The 21,724-nt window shown below is 44.1% G+C and overlaps 1 protein-coding gene across 1 annotated transcript in view; it reads right to left on the reverse strand.

Moving 5' to 3' along the window:
• LOC138567790 (olfactomedin-like) overlaps positions 1–21,724 on the reverse strand; it is a 187,653-nt gene that overhangs the window by 55,420 nt on the left and 110,509 nt on the right. The window contains exons 3-5 of the mRNA XM_069646282.1: positions 17,414–17,620; positions 14,733–14,880; positions 8,150–8,158 (exon numbers count right to left, since the gene is read on the reverse strand). Of these exons, the coding sequence (XP_069502383.1) occupies positions 8,150–8,158; positions 14,733–14,880; positions 17,414–17,620 (364 nt within the window). The remainder of the gene's footprint in view (positions 1–8,149; positions 8,159–14,732; positions 14,881–17,413; positions 17,621–21,724) is intronic.

A 21,724-nucleotide genomic window follows, 5' to 3' on the forward strand; every position in this document is an offset into this window, starting at 1 on the left:
ACACATTTCTATTTATTTTTCTGCCCTATAGGGTGCACTTTGTAACCCTTTATGACAGGGCTCTTTTCAACATGTTGAACACCCAGAAGAGCTGCATACCATCCATATCCACAATTCATTACCAGGTATATTTTACAAATTCAATACAGGCATTTGGCCTTTATACTTATTGCATGCGCTACATAATTGTTTTTGTGCTTGGCACACACAGGCTCTTTAGCCAGCCTTGAATCGTAATCACAAAGAATTCATTTCTACTTGTAGCAACTAATACTTGGGAGAACAGGCTGACTTTGACTTTGGGAGAGTGGTTGTCCCTCTCTGTGAGGAACCCGCAATTTCAGAACCCCCAAACACCCCTGCCAGTAACACAGGGTAAGTGGGACGTGGGAGACTTGTAATGTAATGGGCTGTTGAGTATCTCAGATTCCAGATCTCTTTCAGAACACCACTTTGAAATAGCGTCTTTTCTGCTCCCCCCACGGTTTTCCTGCCCTGAGGAAGGCGTACATGAATGCCAGTACTGTTGGTATGCCGAAATGTGTACGCATGCCCAGAAGACAAGAAGGGGCACTGTGAAACATTAGATCTTCGACACACACCTAGGCAGATTTAGAGCATGAATATTGATTCATCGTGCTTAACCCAAGGGTATTATTAACAATACCGATGAGCACTTTACAACTCGGATCACAAAGAATGAATGCATTACCGATACCTCTTTGTTCCACTTATGTTTTTTCTTCCTTGTTATTATTTGTTATTGTGCTACTTTGAATTTGTCATTGTTTTGATCAAGAATTTGTTTTATAATTTGTTTCATGCAAATGTGTTTTTTTTGTGTTTTGTCTGTATGATAAGAATATAACCATTTTTTTTACTGCACATATAAAATTTGATTTGGAGATATTGAGATACTGACTGGGACTCCTTGCACGATATGAATCATTATAAATAATTGTAACTTGCCCAACAAATTTAGTTGTTTGCGGCGTGGACATTCCAGTGTTTATTACTGGCTCCCTTGTAGCCTACAAGTGTCCACATGTGCCAAGCCTTCACATGCCCCGCTCCCTCCAGCGGCACTTACACGTGACCATAAATCACTAGGGTGAGTGGTATGTGCAAGGGTTGCACAGCACAGTCAACACAGTTCCTGTAGCTGCTATTGGCAATCCCTCTATGTCTGTCAGTCTTCCTTCTTATGTGGAGATGGTGGTTCATGGTGAGGTTGATGGGGGTGGGACAGTTAACTCAGCTCAAGACCCACACAGACAAAACTGGCTAAAGGAGCCATGGTGGGGCAGTAGCCGCCGTCCAGTGCAGAATGCACCCACACAAGAACCTCAGCCCTATCCGCTTGTTAGCCTATTATAGGATGTCCTAGGTGAGGGGGCAGGCTATTGGGATGTGGGATTGTGGGCAGAGTGAAAAATCAGGAACACAAGTAGACTTTGGAGGGTGATTGCACTACACGCAAAGCATAGTCAGCAGCTCCAATATTCATTGACACCTCACATGAGTATTCGTTTTTTCTGCCTTGCTTTTAAGTGATCCTTTTTTTAATTGTCAAATGACCAATTTCCTTCAATCACTCTACACATGTGCATTCATACTAATGCATTACAATGCAAGTATAATTTGATATGAGCTGATCGACTTTACAACTTTGACTGCCTAAGAGCTGTGCGTACGCTTTCAACATGCCTATATTCTCATGTAACCAGTTTATCTTGCCCATGGAACCTAAATTGATTAAATAGTATGAGCAGTATAGTTCAGAATTTTAGACAGGGGTCATAGAAAACGTTCTGCTCAACAATATTTTAAATTATCTGGGCAGCCTTGTATTGCTTACATATGTGAATTCACCCAGATGTTTTAAAAGTGTTGCAACATGAAAATAACATGAGTGCCTTAAAGAATCTATTAATGCATTTGTTTTTTGCATTAATAAATATACAGTTTGAGAGAAATCTCTAAAACAAATCAATTTTGGAGTCAGTATAGAGGCAGCCCTGTCCAGCATTGCTGGAAAGGTTAGGGTAACGTTAATCAGATGTTTCCCTGTGTTAGGCAGAATCCTGTGCAGTTCCCTTAGGGCGCACTACAGAAGATTAGGACTACAGGTGAGAGCAATAAATCCCCTTTAGTATCAGTCTGTACCACAAAGATTTAGTTGGTAGCGGTGGATGAGCAGTCAGACTTATCTCAAGAGGGAGATGAGCAGTATTCAGGGTTTACACAATAGGCCTTCAGTACCCTGGACCAAGGAAACACTGACCAAAGCTTTGTATTGAAAAGGAATAAATATTTATTTTATACACTTCTAGTAAAACACATTTATCACAGTTCTTAAGCAAGTTAAATTCGGTCAAAGAAAGTATACATAACTCCCTAGTTAAATTGTAGACAAGTTTGAGCAAGAGTGAAAACTGAGCAAAACGACACATGAAAACCAAACACAAATGGCACTCTAGCAATTTCTTACAGGGGAGGGAAAACACAAGTCATTTAGAAATATCTTCTTATAGGCTCTAGCAACACTTCCCATTCGTTTGTGAACCAGTTAGGCAAGGCAGTACATCAGTATAGCAAATACTTAAATGAAAACTGAGCAAAATGACATTTCACTAGGTTTAAAAGTGGGAAGGAAGGGGTGGTTATAAGAAGTAGTTGCGCCAACACAGTTCTAGTTGAGAAGCAATCTAGTGAAGGCAGTTCTAACAATTTTAGCCAGAGTCAATAGGCCTGTGCCAGAGTCAGTGGTTAACGAGTTTGAAAAAGTGGATGCAGAAGGTGAAAGACAATGTTAAGAGAGAGGGGCGGCCAACCCAACAGGTAGGTAAAGGATTTAAAACACCTTTAGCTCTACCACGCAGAAAGGGTCTGGCGGAACAATGTACCTTTAAAATGAAGAAGTGGCTCCTGCGGTGGCGGTTGTTCCTGGTAGTTCCTGCAGTTCGGGGGATCCAGCAGGGGAAGAGAGGCTCTCGTCGTGGAGGAAGGTTCGAGTTACTGCACTATCCAGGGATGAAACCAGCTACGGTGCTGCCCGACGGATAAAAGGTACGCTCCTTTAAATCACGGTCCAGGTGGACGGGTGCCTGGCTATCTGGTCTCCGATTAGAAGGTACTGGCGATTCGATCAGGGCAGGTCCTGGAAGGCGATTGGCAAACTGGTTGGCCCCACCAGCTCAAGGGAAGAAGGCTCTTACAGATGAAGAACTTCTCTCGTAGTGTGGAGAAAAGTGGTGAGATGCTGCAGCAGGTGGTTCAGTCATTGCAGATGTCTTTGGCTTCTCTCCTCTTCGGCTTCTTAGTTCCAGTGGCAACGTCTTGCTCTTCCAGTCCTCAGGACCCTGCTTTTATGCAAAAAGAGCCCCATTCATACAGCCTAGCTGTCACTCACACAGTGGAGTGGTCATCTTGGCGGGAGACCCTCCAGCCTATCAGGATAGAGTGCGACATGGGATGCGGAGGCAACTCTGTCCAGGGGTCCTACTCCCCCTCCCACACAATGGACCCACCCCAGACTCAGTGGCGCCGAAAGGAGGGCTTCTTGGTAGAAGCCCGCCAAAAGGACTAACAAAGGATCCCCAACCTGGGTTAGGAGTTTAGAGAAAGACACGAGAAAGAAGTTATATTAATGTTCTGGCAAATAAAACCTACCGGAGTAAAGTTAATATTAAAATACACTGTCGGTATGTTAGAGACTGTCAGAAAATGTGGGAGCCTCGAACAATGGGAAAACCCCGTAGGAAATTATTTGCGGTTGAATATTTACAGTAGTAAGCACTGCCACCAGCCAGAAACTTTTGAGAGAGAGACTGTACGGTACCCTCTCGAAAATGAACATAAGGGAAAAACTATTAACCCTTCCCAGTACCTCCATAGTAAGATGGGTTGTACTGGTTTAGTTCACAAAAATTAACTAGTATAGTCAATGGGGACTTTACATGTCCCGGGAGACAGTAGTCAGTCCCAGGGTATGGAGTCTATATTTGGGGGTTGCTACAACACCCCTGTGTCACTGCACAGACGGTGCTGTGTAACACATGTGAATAAAGATGGTTCCTATGGAGGTGAGAGAAACCCCATAGACATGAAACACAAAAATAGCCTAGAACACACATAGCAAAAATGTCTAAGAGTGGGAAAAAGAGTCTCACTCCTAGCAGGAGAAAAAAACAAACCCTTTAAATCCAGCAAAGCTGCTGGGGGACTCTATAAGTAAGGGAAATTAGCCATAGAATGAGAATTCTCCCTAACACCCTGCTTCTACCTGTGAGGTGTCTGATTTGGCTGGCCCATGCTGTGAATGGATTTCTCTACTAGCCGTAAACTAAATCTTGTTAAGACAGAATTTCCTTTGTTATCATCTTCTGCCATTCCACTTTTTCAAGAGAGGCTTACACAATTTACTTCTCTTGGCATGACTGCTACACTGGGGTCCTCCATTAAATCTCTTGGTTTTACTCTGGATACTAATCTGAACTTTAAACCACATATCATGCCTTTCAACATCTTGTTTTTTACCTGTCACTTCTTCATAAGATTAAACATTGTATTCTTTCATGGGACTTCCAGACCACCATCCAGACCGTTGCTCTTTCTCATCTAGATGGCAGAAATGTTGTCTTCCCGTTCCACCTTAGCCCAGCTGAAGGCAGTATTGCATTCTGCACCCGATTCATTTTAGTCACACAGACGTTTTAACAAATTATCCTCTATTGTTCTCTTCCAATACTGGCTGCCCAATCACTTTTTAAGATCTGCTGAAATCACCAACAAAGCGGTGGTTCTGGGCAAGCTGTCTTATCTTGCTGAAAAGTTGTCAATTTCTGGGGGATCGAAACACACCTTCTCCCCCGATCCTTTCCCTGTGGACGGGAGCACTCCTATTTCAACTGACCCGTGCCCTCTTCCCCTCGGTGGAGCACTCTTTAATGCCAGATCCTTCCCCACACATACATTAGACTTAAATGACCTAATCACTACCAATCAACTAGACATATTGGCAATCACAGAAACCTGGCTTCATCAAGCCTCAGGCCCGGCGCTGTCCATAGACCTCCCAGAGGTTTCACAATACTTAGATGCGTACAGAACGGTCACTAGAGGCGGAGGTGTTGCCCCATCTACAGAAAAACCCAACAAATTAGTCCCATCGCTAGTTCAATGGAAACCAACTGTGAAGCATTATCAGCTAAGATTATCTCATCCCCCACAGACTCTGTTTGTTTGTTTGTTTGTTTATTAATTTGATAATGCGCACAAAGCCTTTGGGCAGCTGGGCGCAGCAGTACAGGAATTCTCATAGCTTAGTTACATTGCCTGTCACAGGCTTGTCCATACATGTGGACACAGTGTGTAGTACAGTAAATGAAACATTACAGGCAATTGTCATACGTGGAATCAGGTGATTGCAATGTGAATACAGTAGATGAGGATGGGGAGATTTAGATATTTTACATTCGTGAGCATGGAGAGATATAGCTAGTTAGATACAAGACACAGGTCAGGCGACCGAGGCGTAAATCGCGGTATTACTGTCAGGTGCAATGGTTGTCAGGGTGCAGTAGTTAAGGGTCATTAGAGCGAAGCCATTTGAGAGCATTGGTTCTGAATCTGACGTAAGGTAAGGGATGTCTGAGGTCTATTGAGAGTGTATTCCATGCTTGCGCAGCTTTGACTGTGAAGCTAGTTCCTCCAGCCATTGTAAGTTTAAATCTAGGGATGTCGATCAAGAATTTGTTGGCAGATCTCAAAGGTCGGGTTGTGGTTTTCCTGGTGATTTTTTCCGATAGGTAGGGAGGTACTAGGTTGTTGAGACATTTGGAAGTAATGGATATGGTTTTGAGGAGGATTCTATTTTTAGCCAATGGGCCTCTTTCGGGAATTTAGAGATGTGATCTCTGTATGGGATGTTCAACACTGCTCTTAAGGCATTGTTTTACAATCTTTGGAGTTTGTCAGTGGCATACTTGTTAGCTCCTGAATACAGGGCGTTGCAATAGTCTAGTCTAGACATGATAAGAGCATTAGCCAAGGTGATACAGCTGGCACTAGAGGGGAATGGTCTGGCAGCTCGGATTAATTTACAGGTGTAGGCTGTTGTAGAGGAGAGAGAATTAACTTGCTTTTTCAGGGTGAGAGAGGAGTCCAGATAGAATCCTAGAGTTTTTACCTCAGGCATGACCTTAATGACATTGTTGTCAATGTTGAAGGATGCATAGTTTGAAGTTAGTTTGTTTAGGTTGGAGTCAGATCCGAGGAGCAGAATCTCAGTTGGGTCGCCATCCATGCCTGAATGAGGATGTATATCTTATTCACCAAGAGGTTCACTTCATAGTTGCCCGAAAGGGGTATGAGGATCTGGGTGTCATCTGCATAATTAGTGTAGGCGACATCCAGTCTGTCCAACTTGTCGAATAGTGGCTTGGTGAAAATGTTATACATGGTGGGTGAGACACAGGATCCCTGTGGGACTCCGCATGTTATTTGGATGGGATCAGCACAGGTGGAAGTAGATAAAACTCTCATAGTCCGGTTGGCTAGAAAGGATTGGACCCAGGCTATGGCATCTCCTGTGAAGTTGGCAGCTAGCCTGAGGTGGCTGTATAAAACACATGGTCCACCAAGTCAAAGGCTGCTGACAAGTCCAGTAGAAGTAGCAAAGCTGTTTTGCCACTATCCTTTAAAGCCTCAATTTTTGTCTTAAGGTCTAGCAAGGCTGTTTCGGTACCATGGAGAGGGCGGAATCACGATTTATGAGAGCCTAGCAGGTGATTAGCTTCCAGGTAGTCTTGAATTTGTAAGTAGGCTACTCTGTCAATAATTTTGAGTAGAAAAGGTACGGTAGTGATAGGTCTATAGTTAGTGGGGATGGAGGGATTAAGGGTTTGTTTTTTAAGTAAGGGGGGGACCCAGGATTCTTTCAGGTTGGTAGGTACTGTGTTTGATTTAAAGGAGGAGTTAATAAGCTTCAAGATAAAAGGGGCTAAGTCTCTGGCTGCATCCTTTATTATTTGCGCTGGGCAACTGTCGCCCTTGCAATTGGAGGGCTTTAAGGAGAGAATGACCTTTTCAGTATCAATGATTGAGATAGTTTTGAAACTGAAAGGTGGAATGGTATTGTGCTCAGAGGGCAGTGGTGTTTGTTGATCAGAGAGAGCAGGGAGTCTTTTTTTTGTTATTTTGAGTTGGAGGGAGGAGATTTTATTTGATAGGGCATTTTGAATGTTAGTACACCATGTCTTATCCTTTGGGACAGTGTCTACTGGTTGTAGGGGGGATTCCATTTCCCGGAGCATGGAGAAGAGTTCCTTGGCGTTTGATTTGGCTTTTATGATTCTATCGTCAAATAAGTTTATTTTTGTGTTGATGATTTCTTTCTTATAATGTTTGGATAATTGGAGTAATTTGGCTTTGTTGTTATCGGTAGGCGAGTTGCGCCAGATAGCTTGCATCTTTCTTTTCTGCTTTCTTAGATCATTAAGTTGGGGTGTGAACCAGGCATTCAAGTGTGCCTCTTGTTTGCCTTTGCGCAGTTTAGTTGGAGCAATGGTATCTAAAGCCATGGTGATGGCTTTGTTGAAGGTGTCGACCAGGGTGTCTGGGTCAGTGCTACTCTGCTACTATCTACATCACTTACAGGCAGCCAGGCCCCCCCCACAACCTTTGAAAAAGATATTACCCATCTATTCACTGACAGCATCAGACCATCTTCCAGTATTATACTCCTAGGGGATCTCATCCTAGGACTCCAAGACCCGTCAGATTTAATCGCTAGCGTGGTAGTCAACTCCCTTACAGACTTAGCCTTTATACATTGAGTCACTGACCCTACCCACATCAAAGGAAGATCCCTGGACTGGGTTGCGGACTTGAATAGCCAGATCACCATCACATCCAACTGCCCCTGCCACTGGTCAGACCATCATATCCTCTGCTTCACCAACCTTTCACGAAAACAATGTGCAACAGACATCCCGAGCCTTCCAGCCACATTCGCCTGCAGCTCCAGGAATATCACCAAAGACTCCATCTCCCCCTTCTCACTTCCCTGAACCAGGAACACCTTAGCTCTGCTGACCCCACGATTCTAGCAGATCTCTACTCCAGCACTTTTACCAAAGCAATGAACCTGGTGGCCCTACTCCCCCCATGAAAGGCCAAACCAATAGCTCACATTAATTCTTGGTTCACTGCAGACATCTCAGACCAGTGCTCTAGGAAAAGACAGGCATAAAACATATCGAAGAAAGACCCCACTCACCTTACTAAGACCACATTCACCAAATTAGCCAAGGAATACAAATAGACCATCATAAAAGCTAAAGCAGCAGTATACAATGCAAGGATAGCCAATGCCAACTCCAACTCATGAGCTATTTAGAATCCTCAGAGATCTTGAAACCCCAGCTCTGCCTCCAAGCACCATCTTCAAGGATGAGCCTTGGTGCATTAGTATCCAGAATGCCATATGAGCAAAAATAATCTCCCAACAACACAAAATTGAAAAGAAACGGGCATCCATGAATCCCTCCCACATGCGGGACAAACCAGTGATTATTCATTCCACCCCAGCATTTAACTTCAGGCAAGTATCTGAAGTAGAGGTGGCAAATATCCTCAAAAACGTAAAACCCTCCAAATGCAAAGGGGATAATATGCCTAGCCATGATAATCAAAGAATACGCAGAAACAGTAGTCCCATTCTTGACAAGGTTTATCAACTCCTCCTTCTCATTCAGCCTGGTCTCAGCCAACCTGAAAGAATCATGGGTACTTGTTGTATCTTGTGGGTTAGGGTCGTGTGCAGATGAGGAAGGAACGTGAGTGGAAGGGGATGTCTTGCAGCTGGGCTCGCGTGCGTGCTGGAATGTGGGAGGTGTGCGTGTGAATGGAAGGTGACGGTTGGGGACAGTTCCGCTGAGGAGGGAGAGGTTTGCTGAGGGAAGAGTCTGCCCTCCATCGTGTTAACCCCACCCGGCAGGGCATCAGAAGAGTTCCTTCTTTTCTCTCATTGCCACAAAGCGGATCTGTGCTGGTCCGTTCCTTGGTGTAATCCTGGGACTTCCTGACGGAGTTTGACCTGGCTGTCCGGTTGGCTGTAGTGGGGGTGCGTGCGAGTGCCTCTGAGCCAGCGCCGGATTCTTGCAACGCCAGCGTGGGTAGTTCGGTAGGCTGCAGAGGGGTATAGTGTGTTTGCCCCGGGTCCAGCACCGGAACTCCATTGTAGTCGTCCGGCAGGCTCAAGTGGGGTGGATTGTGTACGCTCTGGGTCCAGTACCGGAGATTTGTTGCTGACTCCGATGTGTTTGTTGGACTGTGAGGGACCATTGCTTTTCCGTCTCCGTGGCCTGTGCTCCCCGGTCGGGGTTGAGCGCGGAGCCGTTCTGATGTGTGCCATTGCAGTGTTGGTGAGGTGTTTAAGGTGTGCAAACTGTTGTCCTCTATTTACCGTGGCCTGTGCTCCCTGTTGGGGTTGAGCATGGTGCCGTTCCGTCTTAGGCAAGAGGAACCTACAGCACGGTGTCTCCCCTTGAACCGAGCAAGAGTAAAACATTTGGACTCTTAGGGGCATGGCTGGGTCGCGGGGTCAAGTTGGGGCCTTCCCCGTATCTGCAGTGTTTGGGTCGGACGCTGAGCATTTGGAGGTTTCCACACACGTCGGTGCTTCAGTTCAGGGCGTCTGTGCGTGTTTGGAGTGCAATGTGAATATTCCCCTGGAACACAGCGTGACCCTGCGTGCGGCTCCTAGTCATCATGGCAGAGTGGTGTGTTACGATATCGCGGAAGAGGCGGTTGTGGCTCCTTTGCCCAGCCTGCGTTTGGACCCACACCACAGTTCTCCCGAGGGTGCTGTCTCAGAAGAGAAGTGTTTTCATCTTGCATCTTCTCGTGTCTCACAAGCCGGGGTGAACACGCCCATCAAGAGTTTGTCTGGAGTGAAGAGGTGATCGGCGGAATTGGAAGTTGATGGGCTGAAGAAAGTCTGTACCCATCAGTGTGCTGTATGTGGACTGGGGGGATGTGTTCACATGGAGTACTGCTCATCCTATGATGCGCTGCTACGGGAGTTCAAGGAGTTGGATCCCAAGATGTTCGATTTTTATATGCGTATTAACGATCTCACTTTAACTGATACGTAATGTTTAACATGTTGTCTACTCCTGGCCAGGATGTGTGTGTGTGTGTGTGTGTGAAGCGTGGTTCTGTTTAGGCATGGCTGTGCGTGGTGTATGGTGTGTTTTGTTGTTCCTAGGGTAATTGTGCAATTTTGTTTCATGTTGGGAGTGATTATTAACTTGCTTTTCTTTTTTAGGTATGGACTTCTGCAATTCATGCCCTGTCTTTTGGGCATTTTCTGTACTTGTGGGAGGTTTTTGGGGTTGTCAGCGCATCATGGGTGTTGGGCATGTGTTATGTGTTACCTTTGTTATGGTTCTAAATTATAAATGTATTGCAATGATGTTGGTTGTTTTCACACCAGTGTTGTGTATTTCCGCTTGTACTGGTTGTGTGTGTGTGTGCCTAATTGCCGTCTAGGTTTGGTACATTCATGTGCTCGTGGCCGTTGTGGCGTATTAATTTGTGTGTGGAGAGAGTCAGAGAGGTTGTATATTCATCCTTATAAGTGTGTGTGGGTGATTTGTTGGAGATGGGGTGAGGTGTTGGAGCGGCATTAGGGCCCTCCCCTTTTGTGGTCTGCGATGTTGCTTATAATTGCCGGGTGGGATTTTATTGTGGTTGCAGTTAATTTGTAGTGCTGCGTGGTCAGATTTTTTTTTCAATTGCATCTCTTCAGTGTCCCATGCTTATTGGGCCTGTGGTTGTAGTTGCTGAGGTTATGTGATGTAGTATACCATTTGTCATGTGGCTGTGTGTGGGTTTATTTTGAGCTTCTCTTATGTTTGCAGGGTTCCGGCCAGGCCCTGTGATTCATAGTGTATTTTCTCTGGATGTCATTTTCCGTAAGGAATGGGCAGGTTTCTTTCCGGAGGATGTTGTCTAGTATTGGGGTATCGCGTTTTCCATGGGTGCGTTGGGGACATTGGGTGGCAGGTTGGGCTCAGTGTTTCTTTGGTCTGTGCTCCGGTGTGACAGGCTGGAGGCCTGGGGTGGCAGCTTGGGCGGAAGGAGTTCGGTTGTACACAGGTTGGCAGGGTAGCATTCTTGGTTTTGGATGTGGGGTTATTCTGTCCAGTGTTGGCCCAGTTTGTTTTTCCTGCGTGGTTTGGTATTGGTTGTGGTACATTGAGTGGCCGGTTGGGCTCAGTGTTTCTTTGGTCTGTGCTCCGCTCTGGGAGACTGGATGCCTGGGGTGGCACTCTGGGCGGAAGGAGTTAAGTGTTCTCAGGTGGGCAGGTAGTGGTGTAGGAGTTCTTGGTAGTGGTGTAGGAGTTATTGGTGTTTTGAGTTTTCGGGTAGCCAGTGTGTTACCATGGGTTCTTTAGTGATGTTGGTTCTATTTTCTGGGTCCTGTTTCTATTTCCTGGGTCCTGTTTCTTCCCTTCTCTTTAGTCTTTCTCATTTGTTCATGCTTGGTAGCATTTATTCGGGGGTTCTGATTACTGGGTTAAGTTTTCTGTCTTTCTCTCTTGGTCTTCCTTGTTGGTTCATGCTTGGCAGTTTAATTCGGGTGTTGATCTTCATGCTCGTAAGAATATTTAAGTTCTTTTTGTTGGATTGACGGAGGGAGAAGTGTTGTATCTTGTGGGTTAGGGTCGCGTGCGGATAAGGAAGGCACGTGAGTGGAAGGGGATGTCTTGCAGCTGGGCTCGCGTGCGTTCTGGAATGTGGGAGGTGTGCACATGAATGGAAGGTGATGGTTGGGGACAGTTGGAGGACTTTGCCTGCCGGTGCGGTTGTGTCGTGCTCTTCTCTCTTACTTGTGGCTCGATCCATGAAGCAGGCGACAATAAAGACTTATAAAACTTACCTGATCTTCCTTGTTATTGCCGAGGAGCTTCTTTGCCACAGTACTCCCACTGCTATACAACACTCCCTGGACCCCCTTGCGCATAACAATTACAGACCTATCACCACAGTTCCATTTCTTGACAGAGCATCATACTTAAAAATACAGTCCTATCTAGAAACATATCACATTCCAGGTATCCGTCAATCTGGCTTTCTCCCAGGTCACAGAACAAAGTCAGCTCTCTTACACTTTAAAATCCAACTTGACTCATTCAAAGATGAAGGCAAGCCTGCTCTCCTCCTCCTCCTCCTTGACCTGTCAGCAGCTTTTGACTTGGTAGACCACATCACCCTATGCCACCATCTCACAGCCAACTTTTCCCTCAAAGCAACCTTTTGGATAGCCTCCTTCCTGGAAAATGGGTTCATGAGTCTTCTCGGACACTGCCAATGCCCCACACTTCCCATACCATACAGTGTTGCCCAAGGTTCCTGTTTATCTCCCTCACTCTACAATATCTTCACCAAACCCCTTTTTGTCTTCCTCGACTTATGTGGCATTTCCTATACCAACTACGCTTATGACACCCAAATCCTCCTGCCCTTGCAGGTTCCTTCCACAAAGACTCCTTAACCATCAACACAATCTACTCAACCATCCAGACCTGGATGGCATCAAACCATCTACGCTTGAATGACGGTAAAGCAGAGTTGTTAGTAGTGGGATCCCCGGCCATGCTCAAGAAACTCAGCGCTGAATTCTCCTCATTTACCATAGATGGAATACAAATTCCTGTCTCCTCCTCGGTAAAAACACAAGGTGTCCACCTGGATGCCACACTCTCACTCACCAAACAAGTTAAAGCAATCGCCTCCTCTTCTGCTTACATAACGAAATGTATCAATGCGGCCAGACACTTCCTCCCTCCGACCAGTTGCCTAACCATCGCCAGAGCCATTATTGGAGCAAGACTGGACTACTGCAATGTCCTCTTTGCAGGAACCTCCTAAAAGAACCTTACCAAATTACAGGTAATCCAAAATAACACCCTGTAAGATGCCCTGAACATCTCCAAAAGAGACCACATCTCAGCCGCCAGAAAAAATGCCCATTGGCTCCCCATTGGAAAAAGGATCATTTTTAAAACCCTCTCCATTACGCATAAATGCCTATCCAACACAGCCCCCAAATACCTGTCTTGGAACATCGAAAGATCCAAATCCACCAGAACAGTAAGAATTGCCTATGCACACTGTCTCATCCTACCCAAGGTGAATAGAGTAAGGGGAGTAGGGTCGAGCTTCCCCACAATAGCTACAACCCTTGGAATGCCCTCCCTCCTAACCTAAGAGTGTTTCTCATATCGGCCCTTCTGTAAGGCTCTAAAGACTTGGCTGTTTGTCTAGATGCTCTTGAGCTCTGGTATCAGAGCAGAATGTTACTGGACTGGCTGCGCCTTAACTACCATTATGACACTGTCCATGGATATGCATTACATGTCTGTATATTTCCCAGCCGTGGTTGGCCGTGTGTGTGTTTGCGACCCGGTGTTTCCAACCCCTATAAGATCAATGTAAACAGTGGAAACTGAGGTGGCTTTGTTGAAAAGATGAGTGTAACTAGTTGAAACAGCTCCCTGATGCCCTTGGGAGCATTACAAATGCAAATAAATAAATAAAATAATTAAATAAACACTGATGTTTTATGACTTGATATCCCCTCGGTGTCCTTGCAATGCCCTTCTCCCCCTCCAGTTCTCTTCTTCTTGCCCTGCTCCAGTTTAAGATTACCCTTAAAACATGTATTTACACATTTATATTCTTAATTTGCCCTCGCTATCATTCTGCATTGCTTGATTATATGTATATTGTTTTTAATATGTTAATTTGAATAGTTTCATGTTTTTTAATTGATGTTTTTATCTGTTTGGTTGAGCACACACCTTTGTCTGCAGAAGAGGGCTGTGCTTAAGAAGACTTTTAAATACATAAATAAAACACATTCGGGAACAAAGCACATATCCTATCAGACCCACAATGTGCAATGCATCTCAGATGCATAACATAACACTGAATAGGATACAAATCTAAGGGAACCTAGTTTTTCAAAGCATGGCCGAGCATAGTGAAGATGGCATAGGGCAGCAAAGTGTAGCCTCCCCACTACCCACTTCTCAGATTCTGCTCTTCTGAGGGGGTTGAGTGGCAACATGGTAATCATGATCTGAAGTGGAGGACAAGGCTGAGAAATCAAAGGCATGATCTCGTCCTGTAAGAAGAATATCGTGTATCGCCTTTTATATGGCTATTGAATGCTGCCATGTATTATAAGAACATTAACTACAAGGAAAATTACAGCTTCATATGTTATATTGTTATAGAAGGTGGTAGCAGACCAAAAATAATATGCTATACTCAGTGGTCGAAGTGGGAGGGAGAGATTGAGAGCGGTGCTCCTCTACTTTAAAAAACGTACTGTTCCTATACTTTTGTTTTAAAAAGATACCGTTCTGGGAGGGTTTCGTTTTGAAATAAAAGTGTGGGAAGAAGTTGAAACTTGCACTTCAGAGCACTGCACCGAACATTCCCTTTAACCGTAGGTGTGTTTGTTTAGGGGTTTGTTTTGTACATGGGAGGGGGCATGGCGATGGGTTTTGTGGGAAGGGAGGGTAGGTTCGCATGGAACATAGTTCCACTGCTTCTTTTCGTACACTTCGACCACTGGCTACACTACCAGACAGGTGAAATGCACGTGTAATAGAATAGTGCTTGATCCTCAGTTTTGCGCATTGCATACATACCGTAGCTTGGAGGTGGTGGGGGCTTTGTCTGGTTGTTCTTGCACTCCTGCAAACGCTCTCGCAGAGATGCTATTTCCCGGCGCACGGCCAGCACGTTGTTTTTGTCGTACACCTCCAGCTGACTCACCATCTCTGAAATGCTCCGGATCTGCAGGACACACCAGGAATGAGAAAACGAGAACGAGGCTGAAGAAGCACTGGTTTTAGCAGCACGCGTGGAACACAGAAGACATTCATGCCAAAAACAAAGAGCTCCCTAGCTGTCTCATTGAAATGCGGTGGCATGCTACGATCGGAATACCAAGAGCTAAATACTGAAATGACATGGATGTTATGCCACAGGATCTTCACAGTGTTGTGTGAGAAGCCACACGGGCTATATGTGCGTGTGCATGTGTTCGGCCCTTGTGTTTCTTTTGTACTTGTGTTGACTTCGGAAAGGGAGAGTGCTTTAAACAGTAACGCTGTCCGTGAGGATGATGACATTTGGTGGAAAATCCCTTTTTAGGATGTTTTACAAAACATTAAGGTTTGGTTCAAGCAATAAGAACAAAGGGATGTGGAGGGGGTGTCTTGTGACAGCACAGGCAGTCCACATAACCACATTCCAGTTTACGCATGTAGAATGTATATGAAACAAGATATAGCTCAATGATTGAATATACATTTTCTACAGTGAGAAAAGGAGGGGATCAAGGTGACAGATGATGTACTGGGTAGGGGCAGTCTTTCCTTGAAGGGAGAGGAGATTGAGTTTGGGGGCAGCTTTGATTGCCAAATAGTATTTATGGTTTTAAGGTTAGCAGCCACAGAGGGAGTTCCTTGTTGGGTGTGGAGTAGGAGTGAAAGGAGTTAGTAACAGGAGGCAACTTCCGGTATGGAGGAACGTGAGGATTAGACAGATAGTGTAAGGCCATGGAGCAAAGGGCCATGATGGGATCATTGGGTGATGAAGTTAGCCTGGTGGGAGCAGGGTAGGGTTGACACTAGACCATGGACATATTTTAAAATGAGTATACGGAATTTCAAGAGGAATTTGTGTTTTAGGAGAAGGGAGGTGGGCAGTGGTTGGTTGAAGGAGGCATGGCAGAAGACCGTTTCAAGAGACAGCTGAAAGAGTGAGGAGAAGGTGAGAGAAACCAGGGTCTTGAACGTTTGAGGAGAAGATGGATCCACAGGGGCTTGCGTGTGCTGGCTACCAAGAGGATGGGCACTAGAAGCTAAAATAGGAAGGAGTAAGGTTGGTAGGGGGAAGAGAGAAAGAGTTAGTAGACGCTAGACATAGTTGCCTCACATATCTTAAGAGATATTGGATGAGAAGTAGAAGTCAGTCATTAGGAGAGACAGAGAAGAAGATACAGTGGGGCAGGGGTTCTATCACTGCTTGAAAGGCAGATGAGAGTATTTGGGGGGGGTGAACTGTGTGAGGAGATAAGATTGGGAAAGTAGGAAGCGAGTGGAGAAGCAGGTCCATATCATGAAAGGAGTTGAGTGGGTCACGGGGCCTACAGATAAGAGGATTGTGTGGGGCATGGACGCAGGGAGTTGAGTACGAGTGTATTCAAAGAAAAGGAGGGGCAAGTCAAAAGGGGGTGAAGGGCCGGATGGTTATCTTGTTGATCATTAAAACAATACCTTCACCATGTTTTATAAACAATTTGTTTGTGTTGTATCTATTTAAATTTAGGCTAAGGATGTTGAGCACACACATATGTTCAGTGTTCTAGGCGTGAGAGGTTTGAAATGGATGAGGAGTTATAACCTTATGAGTAAAATCTTTGTTACTTAGAAATCCTCTGAAATATATTGTATTTGAAACTCACTGCAGTCTAGATGCAATTCTACATGAGCACAAAGTCGTGAATATCTACCAGGATGTGTTATAATGGGGGCATCCTGATTTAATACAACACCAAGAGCGGAGGGCTTAATTGGCCGCTAACAACCTGGGGACCAAGGTATAATTCAGGGAGAGCAATGCGGGTTGGCATGTCTAGAGCTCAGCTCTCTCAAAATGTGGGCTTGGATCATGAGTTTCAGTATCTGAACCAAATGAGTCCACTGATTCACTCACCCGCCACAGGAACACACTGCATTTTAAATTCAGATTAAATAGTCTGTGTTTGTGATTGGCAAACTGGTAAATCTACGTTGGCCCAAAATAGTCCATTAACACCCGCACACAATATATTACTTGCTGAAGTCTATGTCTAATGTGATAATTACAGCATTGTTTGTCAAGTGGGCACCATAATTTCTTGAAAGTAATTTTGACCTTCCATGTATATGTCTGTCTGATTCAATTTTTTCAGAGGTTTAGTGGTTTATGAGGTACAAGTATGCCTTATGTTTAAGTTCTCATCCTATTTTCTACAAGAGTCTGAGGTATGCAGAAACAAAAGGCAAGTTGTGTTTCGTCACACTTTATCAGCCAATATCTATTTGTGTTTTCCTTTATTTGAGGGCATTCCCAATGTTTTCTTTGTTGTTAGATGTAGTGTCTTATAACAGGATTTTCAAAGGCTGGTCCTTGTTGTCTCCCTGGATGCTAAGCTTTTCACTTCATTATGTACAAATTGGCTAGACTTAATAAAAAAAACTCGGGATATCACTGAAAAACCATTTCAGTACCTTCTAATGCTATATCTATTTCCATAAGGTCTGATGGCTTGTGGACATACCTCTTCATAGAGAGTCTCAACCATAATGTTACTTCCGCCCATGGACACCTTCAGTTCCAGGATGAGGGACTCCATCTCCTGAATCTCCAGTTTCAACAGCTGAAAGTCCAGCTCAGTGTACGAAGATCCTTCCATTTTTTCTACTCGGCGGGTCAGGTTTGTAATCTTCTCCACATAGATGTTCAGTGTTTTCTGGTAGCTGTGTATCTAAAGACAGACATGTTCAAAAGGTTGAAAGCACCAACAATGTTTAAGGCTCTTTTGGCGGTAGTAACATGACAAAAACAGAGTTTCATAAATATTCTTCTGAACTTTGTTCAAGGAAACTTGAATCCACTCTGAATGTACCATGAAAGAGCCCATAGGGCAATGGAGAGGAGCCATCCATCAAAGGACACGCACCTCCATGTACTGATCAAAGATTTCAGCCATTGCCTCGTAGGGGATGGTTACCAACCACAGGAGGAATGCTCAAGATCTTCTTAGAACTGCTCTTATTTGTCAAACCTTCTACTACCTTATTTTTTTTTTATCAACTTTATTTAATAATTATACAAAACATAATACAACTAAGTAACAGCAGAATGGGAACAAGCAAAATATTACTCCATATACATCAGTGCAACAACATGCAAATTACTACTAAAGTAACAGCTATTCAAAACGAAATCCGAAAACATCCCCACCCTCCTATCTCATGGCAAGATGTGATAACACAAAACACAAAAAAAAGGACAAAACATACACCCCTACTAATCCCCAACCTCAATATCCACAAAATAAACCAAAGCCTACACCTCATCCAAATAAATCCCTGAATGGCCCCCATCTCTCCTCATACTCAGTTTCCCGATGTTGTCGAACTGCCTGAGTCTTCTCATACCAAGAGAGCATCCGCATATCCGACACCCAGTTCTCGCAATGTGGCTTCTTCCTGGATTTCCACACCTTCATTATTTGTTTTATGGCCATCAACAATGCTCTATCAATCCATTCCGAACAATCCCACATCTCCACACTTCGACTATCAGTTGAAAGGAAATGCTGCATCCCTTTTCCCTGGACTGTTTATATTCGTATGGGAGGTTGGCAAATTCTGGTACAAAATTGGAGACTCTGGTGATTTCTAAGTCAGTGTTGGTTAATTGGATTCTGGGGTGTGGGCAATCCTTGTATTTGTATGATTCGGCCTCTATTTGGCTGAATCCGGGTTTAGAAATTAATAATAAAATGCTTAATTGGAGGGGCTGGGCTAACAGGGGCCTTCTGAAAATAGGGGATGTATGGAGAGGGGGAGGATGGTTCCGTTTGAAGAATTAGCTAATCGTTATAGTCTGCATAATAGAGAGGCGGGTAGATATGGGCTTTTGGAGCGGTGGCTGATGGAAAGATTGCAAATGTTGAGCGGACCTTTGAGTGGTAGACCTCAGATTTGTGAGATTTTTGCTACGTCTCCTAGGACAGTTTCTACATATGTTAGGTTGATGCCTTTGCAGGACTGTATGAGGAGTTCCTGGGGTCAGTTGCGAATGATGTGGGTGTCTGAATTGGAAACTGATCTTTCTGATGGCTTGTGGGATAATAGCTGGAGGGCTTCGGTGAGGGCCAAGGTTGATTTAAATCTGAGGTATATTCACCAACGTCTTTTAGGCCGTATTTATTGGACACCAGTGAAAATGAAGGAGAGAGGCTTGGCTGATGTAGATCTGTGCTGGGGGTGTGGGGGCTCGAGAGGGACCTATCTACATATGCTCTGGGAGTGTAGTAGAGTGCTGGACTTTTGGAGAGAAGTTTTGGATTGCATTGATATAATTAGTATGACACTGCCTCATACTTTTCTGTCAGTGATTTTCCTTTCCACCTTCTAGTACCTTGCACCTGTAATTTCCCTCAATGTCCAGTATTGTGCCTCTCTCCATTTAGTGTCCTACCTCAAGTTTACTTTGTTTTCTAAACCTGTAATAAACATGTTCTACAGGTCAGCCAATCGCCACTACCACAAGTGCCCTATTAGAAAGACTCTATATACTGTGTACACCTGCAAACTGCATCTACACTCTTATGCACTCGCCCCAACCTTGTTACATACTGGAGTAGTCCTCACTTCTGATGATCCTTACCTCTATTTGTATCATATCGACAGAACTAACTGGATGCTGATTTCTGTATTCTTGCGGATACTTGTATCTGCAAAATGATGGTTGTTGCAAATATGGGTCTCTCACGTGTATCCATGTTTGTTCATTTTATGAACGCTTGCATCATAAACCTGCATGTTTCCCGGTCCAGAAGTTCAATACCCTCGGATCCTGAGGAGCTAGATTTCTCTTGTTAAAGTTTACTTCATTTTAGGTGGCCATCTAGTTTAGTTGTGATCATTGGCCAGTGAGGATGGCTTGCAGACACTACTTCCTCAGTCATTGGAACACACCAGATCATATTAAGCTAGATTCAACACACCCCTCACTTTCAGATTGGATATCAGAATCACATAACTGGCTCACACCCCCAGTAATGTGATCTTAGTCCAAACCACTGAAATGTCCAGCTAAGCAGCCCTTCCACTACTAGTTTCATTAAAAGGGACACCACACCACACCCACCAAGCGGGACACCACCACAAAAGGCTCCCCTGACAACTGGTCTATTAGGATGAATTTCCAGGCACCATTTACTCCTGCATTGAAGTGTGAAAAGCCACCACAATCCAAACTCACTACTATCATCTCTTTCTTTTGGGTACCAGTTTCATACAACCAACTGACATCAACAATCACTTGCCATGTGCTATCTCATTTTGTGTCTGTAATCGGCATCTGCCATTGAGAGTGGACGAAGGCAAGGGCGCTGTCTTGCTCAACCCCTGCTTGGATCTGGAAAGGGCCACCCAGTTTGCCAACACTTTTTTTTTTTTATTTGTTTAGTTGCTCAAAACAACTTTTCCAATATTTAACATTTTGTTTTCACAAGCAAATAAGATATTACATTTTGCATAGCATCAATATACAATAGTTTCCAATATTTATGTACATGAAAATTCTGGCACAGTTGCCTCCACAAAGTGTACAATTGCTCCCTTCACGGCCAATCTAGGACTTGTAAAGAGGAGTTTCCAAAGTGTTCCCTCATCAGGCTCAGAGAATAACATAAGTACGTTTTAAAATAGTTCCATGGGCATAGACTGTAAGCCAGGGCAAGCGACAACCAGATGTTGAAGAGTTTCTGTCTGTTGTAAATTTAGGCAGTATCGACAGAAATTCTCATCTGGGGCAATTAGATTTCTCCTCTGTAACACATCGCAGGTGTGCCACAGGTTAAATCTAACTCTCATATGTTGTCGCAATAAATGAGGTGATGGGCATTTATTTAAATATTCCGCCATGACTTTGTATTTCTTCAAGCCAAATATTGCACTATCAAAGTCTTTGTAGGTCTGACAAGCTGCAAGATTCCTAATCCAGTCGCATTCAAAGATTTTTTTTTTTGTGCTAAATCTAGATTAGAGAGCAAAGTCTCAATGGTTACCGCAGCCTGAGCCATTTCATTGTACAGAAGCATGCACCACTTGTTAGAAAATCCAGTGGAGCTGACAAGCAAATACTGCGCTACTATGCCCAATACATTCGATACATTAAGACTTAACAGACATTTCCTCAGGAAGGCAGACATTTTCCACAATATCTGAGAATACAGTGACAATACCCCCAACTCAAAGCGTATGATAGGTAGTGGAGTACAGTTGGGCAATTGTAACACTTGCCTCCAGTATTTGCCCTCTAATCTATCCCAATACAAATGATTCTGTGGATTTCCTGCTTCGACTCCATATAGTAGTATTGGTACAACCTTCATTTGGTAAAAGGATACTGCATGTTTGAATGAGAATTTAGCGTATTTTGCAGCAAGATTCCTTGTCTGGGAGGTCAAGGTCTGGAGTTTATTACGTGTTTCCCAAATTTCAATTTTAGGTATAACAGAATTGGTAAGAGTTACACCCAGATATTTATAGTGTTCAACAACCAGAAGTTCCTTGCCCTGAATTGTCCAGGCATATTTCTTATTCTTTCGTTTACCAGTGTTGTGGCATACTACTACTTGGGATTTTGTTGCATTTATTTGCAAATGATTAGTTATCGTGTACTGAGTTAGCCTATTTAACATCTGCTGAGGGCCATAAGGTGTTTGCCACAATAGTACTAGGTCATCAGCATATAAGAGATAGCTGACTTTGTTAGTACCCAATTTCGGAGAATCACAGCAGATGGTACTAAAGATTTCTCCCATGTCATAGATGAAGAAGTTGAATAAGCT

Source organism: Ambystoma mexicanum, chromosome 2p (genome assembly GCF_040938575.1).
Source record: "Ambystoma mexicanum isolate Mex_15411 chromosome 2p, UKY_AmexF1_1, whole genome shotgun sequence".
NCBI classification, from domain to species: Eukaryota; Metazoa; Chordata; class Amphibia; order Caudata; family Ambystomatidae; genus Ambystoma; species Ambystoma mexicanum.